Source organism: Sapajus apella, unplaced genomic scaffold (assembly GCF_009761245.1).
Source record: "Sapajus apella isolate SASKATOON/1434 unplaced genomic scaffold, GSC_monkey_1.0 scaffold175, whole genome shotgun sequence".
NCBI lineage: Eukaryota > Metazoa > Chordata > Mammalia > Primates > Cebidae > Sapajus > Sapajus apella.
In genome coordinates this window covers 412,686-418,519 of record NW_022437115.1, presented here as the reverse complement: position 1 = coordinate 418,519, position 5,834 = coordinate 412,686, and the positions used below count along the sequence as shown (strand labels likewise).

Below are 5,834 nucleotides of genomic sequence, written 5' to 3'. Positions count from 1 at the left end.
GGCACACGGTCGCACTCGCAGGAGGGACACGGGCAGGGCACACGGCCGCACTCGCAGGAGGGACACGGGCAGGGCACACGGTCGCACTCGCAGGAGGGACACGGGCAGGGCACACGGTCGCACTCGCAGGAGGGACACGGGCAGGGCACACGGCCGCACACTCAGCAGGGACACGGGCAGGGGACACAGGCACGTCACACAGCCACACACACACGAGGGGGGCACGACCAGACACACCCCACAAACAGCGCCGCGCACCCCTTAGGGACACACCCCTCCGAACACGGACACGCACCCCACGAACAGAATGGGCCGTACCCACGGGCACAACCCTCCCCCAGGCAACCGCCCCCAAGAATCCCCCTGCGCACCCCACGGCACGCGGGCGCCCAGACGCGCGGGAGCGCAGCCCGCCCTCCACACAGCTTTGTTCCCAGAACTCGGGAGCCCTTCCGCGCCCTCGGCCTCGGTCACGGGAAGCTCTCCACCGCCGGGGCTTCGGCGAGCCGCCCCGTCGGGCTCCGGGCCTCAGCCGGGCGGCGGGGCAGCGAGGAGAGTGGCGGCCCCAGGGGCCTCTGTGAGATCTCCCTACCGCCCCCCCAACCCCACGCGGATCGCGGACGCCCAGGGCCCACCCGTCCCTGCCACATGGCCGCGTTCCCTGCCCTCCGCCCCCCTCCTCCCGCCTTCCGCGTCCCCCGCGTCCCCGCGCCACACCTGGAGCCGGCGCGGCCGCCCTCGCTTTCCGGGCCTTGGAACATGTCGCCCGCCGCCACCCTCAGCTCGCCGCGCGCCGTTCCCGCCTGCTCCGCGCAGGTACCAAGCCGCCCGCCAGCGCCCATTGGCCTCCAAGACGCCAATCTTTCCTCCGCAGCCTATCGCGGCGCGGTCCCCGCCCCTCAGGCCCACCCCCAACGAGTTAGACTTTGAACAGCCGGCACTACGCCCACAGCGGATTGGGGGAAGGCGACGCCGCTCGAGGAGCGGGAAGCTCCCATTGGGCGGCGGGCTGGGCGGACCGTGGGGCGGCCGCGCCCTCGGGAGGAAACCTGGCCTGGTGGAGGGAGCGCGCCCACCACTGGGGCCGCACCTGGGCGGCACCTGCTCGCCCAACCACAGTCCGCAGGTGCTGGCCCCGAAGAACAGGCACAAAGCACAGTCCTTAGATCAACATTAGTATGTATTTATGCACAATAAAAACATTTACAAGTTGAACTGGAAATTTAAACAGAAGTTTAACAGCTCTTGTTTATTATATTAAATAACCAAAACACCTTTTATTCCCAAAATTGGTAAAGAATAAATAATATAATTTACAATATGGTACAAAAAATAACCAGGAAAGGCAGGCATTCTGCTTTATACATACACTGTATATGCATATTTATAATCTATAAAACAAATTCACATCTGAAACGAGCAGAGGCCTCGCTATGGCTTAACTGAGAAGGGAGAGAAGGGGTGCAGGGTGTGGGAGGCAGGGCCAGGGGCTCGGCTCCCCACATCTCACCCACCCCAAGGACGCGCAGCCACTGTGACATCAGCAGAGCGCTGACAGCCGCAAAAGGTGTGCTGTGGGTTTCTTTCCTTGGTTTTAAATTACTCTTTCCTTGTTTCCTTAAGACAAAGTGCCGTATTTCCTGACAAATGCATCTGCTAGAGCCCAAGGTCCTCCTCCCTCCTTCCGGTGTCTTATGCCCCCCAGCTTTCTTTGCAGAAGTTGTTTGAATTCAATGCTGTGATCTAATTAAAGATGCTATCAAACTGGCCGGCGCGGTGGCTCACACCTGTAATCCCGGCACTCTGGGAGGCCTAGGCAGGCGGATCACAACGTCAGGAGGGTGAGACCATCCTGGCCAACATGTTGAAAGCCTGTCTCTACTAAAAATGCAAAAAGTTAGCCCGGTGTGGTGGTGCACGCCTGTAGTCCCAGCTATTTGGAAGGCTGAGACAGGAGAATCGCTTGAAGACAGGAGGCAGAGATTGCAGTGAGCTGAGATAGCACCACTGCACTCCAGCCTGATGACAGAGTGAGACTGTCTCAAAAAAAAAAAAAAAAAAGCTATTAAACTAAAGAGGTCATCCAACAGAAACGAGGTCATGGCCTCCGATGCCCAGCACCTGGTAGTGGGGGCAAAGCAAGGAGACCAACTGCAGAAACGCCGCCAAGACCCCACTCCCTGAACTGGCACCCTCCAGCTACAAGACACAGAAGGGCGAAACAGCCAGGAAGCCATGAACTCGGTGTCCTTGGAGGCACGCAATGCTCGCTCATCACTGCACATCCACAACAGAGTCGAGGCCAGAGGACTAACTTCCCTGCACCACAGATGCTCTGTCCCAATCTCCAGAAAAGGCGGATCAGCAAAGATCCCAGACAACATAAGAGAGTTTGGGAAAGCTTTTTCTAAGAAACTGATCTCATCTTAATTATAGCATGCTCAAATGCACAAAGGAAGCCACAGGCTCATGCTGAGATGATCGCTGCTTCCTTTGGAAAGGCAGAAGATACAGAAAATGGAAGGCTTCTCTGTTTGGATCTTTCAAAAATTCCAGCCATTAACAGTTGCCTATTTTTGTACATCAGTATTCATTTAGGCGAGGAGAAAATACATCCATTGTTTTTCTCCAACAAATGACACCATTTTCCCTTAACGTGGCAAGCAAATGTGTATCACCTGTCTAGTTACTAGAGAACCAGAATCCTCTAAAACCCTGTCAGCTTTCTTACAAGAGACGAGTCAGTCTGTCCTCCTCCCTAACCCATCTATCTACCCACTGGGTGGCCATATGACTGCAGTCATTGCTTGGTTCTACCCTGCAGAACCAAGTGGTAGATACTGTCTAAAGAGTCTACAAAGGTAGACCCTGACTTCAAAGCTTCACCCTACTTGGGAGTAACAGGTGCCCTGACAGGCAGTTCATGAACCCTGCTGTCCCTGGCACAGTGCATGCAGCTTAAAGCTGTTATGACTTGGCATCTCTGGTCTAGCCTGTGGGAGTATGAGAAAGCTAGCAGTGGCCTCAACTCGGCCTGGTAGCCTAACCCTGACACAGCAAAGTCAGATGCCCGGAGGAAGATCTACTTGTCTTTCTCTGGCTCCAGGAGATGCTAATTTCAGAAGCTGATATATTAAGCATAAAACACAAGCTAGTTTAAAGATGCTGCGGCTCAAACACTGCTGTCTCCCTCCCAATCAAGTGGCACCATGTTTTTTTTTCTGCCTCCAAGAGCTTTGGGACTGTTCGCTTAAGATCTCATGTCAAGGTCTGAATGAGGGAAGCCAGCTCAGGCAAAAGCTTTATGAAAAACTCGTGAGACAGAAGAAGGAAGCTCTTGCCTGGAAGTCCACTGTCCTCTCCACGTCCTCCCAATGGTCTACAGTGGCTGTGGTGGACTGGCGAGACTGCAGGATGGAGGGTGTCCACCTGCTTGTCCACACCCAAGGTCTTTCCCCTCTTTTCACCTTCTCCATTGTGGAGGGGGAGAGAAACAGGTGAGGGGCCAGGGCTGGCCTTACATGCCACATGTGTGAGGGGACAGGAATGGTGGGGAGTCGAAGAGTAGGTCCAAGTGGGTTAGGAAAGCACAATCAATCCTGACCACTGTGTGGGATTAGACAGGAAGGGAGAGATGGCGGCAGAGGCATGGCCTGCCCAACACCTCTGTAGCAGCTCCAAGCCACACTGGATGTGGCTGGACAGTGACCCATGTGCTTGGAGCCCTTGTTAGCTCCATCCTGGGAAAGACTGGATGTTGGGCAGTCTGCAGTAGGAACGCTAGCCACCCTCGGTAGGAATGCTGACCACCTGAGGGGGTGCAAGGAGGAAGACCACCAGGAAGGCATACATTTGGTGACGTCTAACCACATCCAGATGTCTGGGCCCTTGCATGAGTGTCCCAAATGGAAAGGAGACACAGCTATCTCAAGGCAAAGGTACGAAGGGACTAAACACACGTCAGGCATGCCCACATCCACGCCCACGAGACACTTTCCCTGCAAAGGTGGACTTGTTCTAAGTGCCAAATAGTCACAGACTGAGTTTCAGAACTTATCAGGAAAGTTTTTGCTGTAATCGTATTAGTGCTTAGAGGTCACCCCAGTAGAGACAAATGACACCTTAGGTCACCTGAAAGCTTGCAAAGGGACACAGGAAGGAAACCAACTACAGAGGGGACTTTGTTCTTCCTCTTCCATGTCTCCTAATCCTTAAAACACAAGAAAAACATTTTCAACCAGCTTAGCAGGATCCCATGTAAAGTCCACACAACCTGCATAGTACAGGACTCTTGCTGCCCCCACTTCCTGTTCAGAGAGATCAAACAAAACCTCTAGACAGGGGAGGCACCAGCCCAGGGCCCCAGGACTCCTCAGCAGCCTGCAATCAGCATCCATGCGCTTGCTGCCTCAGGGTGTGACACCATGCGGCACAAGCCCAGGCCACAACCAACTGTCCTGCCCGTTACATTCCACAGAGGGTACAGCTGAAGCATGGCACAGGTTTGGCAAAAATCAAGCAGCAGGAGCTGGGGCCTCCCTGCAGAGTGGGAGATCACAGCTCCTAGCACGGGGCAACTATACCAAGGCACACACACTCCCTTGTCTCAGAAAGAAACACCACCATTACATCCAACACAACAATCAAGGCAGAGCTTGGGCTGAAATGCGATCACTATGTAGACCCTAACGTGGGCCCAGACGTGGTGAAGAACTGCTCCAGCACCACAGCCATTTCTAACGTCGGCCCTTCCCAAGAGCTTGCCCTGGTCTCCTGGGACACCACTGCCTGCTGCTCGTGGGGAAGCAGCTCTATGACCACATTCCTGCCTGTTGCACAGTCATGGGTGCGGAGATGCCTCTGTTCAGATCATCCTCTGGGGCTCCTGGGCTTGATCTGTTTTTCTCTAGCTGGAAGAGGGCTTCATCTGCCACCAGGACGTGTGGTCACTGGGACAGGTCACTGACAGGGGGGCCGCCTCCACCACCATCAAACAGAACTTCTCGGCGGCCAGGCTCAGCAATGGACAGCTCTTGGGCCAGGTCGTTGAACCGAGAAATATAATCGATGCTGTTCTCATTCATCATGCACACCAGCTGGGAATCCACAACCTGCAGGACGAGGAGACAGGAAGGAAAAAGTCACTATGATCTGCTGGGCCTTCAGTGGAGGGCGGCTCCCTACACAGGACAAGAAGCTCCCACTGACTCCTGCTGCAGGAACCTGGCTGTGGACGGCAGCACAGGCTCTCTGCAGAATCTCAGAATCATCTGTCGTCTGCCCACATACTCTTTAGATAAGTGCTAGAAGACAGCCTACTGTGCAGGGCACACCTGATGGCTGGGATGAGGGTGCCAGTTCCCTCCTGCCATGAGACCTAAGGGGAAAGACACCCAACAGGCAAGTGGACAGTACACAGCAAACACAGGGACTAGGGGCGGCCTGTGGAGACAGAAGAGTGATGGGGAGAGAGTGTGCAGGGGAAGGAGGCCAGTGAGGGTGCTCCAAGGACTGGGATCTGAGCAGGAGGTAGGGTGAGAACCGAGGACACGTGGGAGGCACGTTCCCATCAGTCCCAAGGACACGTGGGGGGCACATTCCTGTCAGAGACATGAGGACAGGTGGGGGGCACAATCCCATCAAGAGTCCTAAGGACATGTGATGGGGGCATGTTCCCATCAGTCCTGAGGACACATGGGGAGCATGTTCCCTTTTTTTTTTTTTTTTTTTTTTTTTGGGGGGGGTTTTTCTTTTGTTTTCCCGGGTTATGGGGACGTGGGCGCCTCGTGGCCCCCCCCAACCCCCCCCCCCCGGGGTTCGGCCGTTTCTCTGCC

The 5,834-nt window shown here is 55.3% G+C and overlaps 2 protein-coding genes across 5 annotated transcripts in view; both read right to left on the bottom strand.

Moving 5' to 3' along the window:
• Positions 1 to 818, bottom strand: part of JPT2 (Jupiter microtubule associated homolog 2) — a 27,620-nt gene extending 26,802 nt beyond the window's left edge. Inside the window, exon 1 of the mRNA XM_032268231.1 lies at positions 718 to 818. Coding sequence (XP_032124122.1) covers positions 718 to 761 — 44 coding nt within the window. The 5' untranslated portion in view covers positions 762 to 818. The remainder of the gene's footprint in view (positions 1 to 717) is intronic.
• A 2,928-nt stretch (positions 819 to 3,746) lies between these two features.
• Positions 3,747 to 5,834, bottom strand: part of CRAMP1 (cramped chromatin regulator homolog 1) — a 56,823-nt gene continuing 54,735 nt past the window's right edge. For all 4 annotated transcript variants that reach the window (XM_032268111.1, XM_032268109.1, XM_032268110.1 and 1 more), the window contains one exon: positions 3,747 to 5,111. In XM_032268111.1, the coding sequence (XP_032124002.1) occupies positions 4,947 to 5,111 (165 nt within the window). In that variant the 3' untranslated portion in view covers positions 3,747 to 4,946. The remainder of the gene's footprint in view (positions 5,112 to 5,834) is intronic.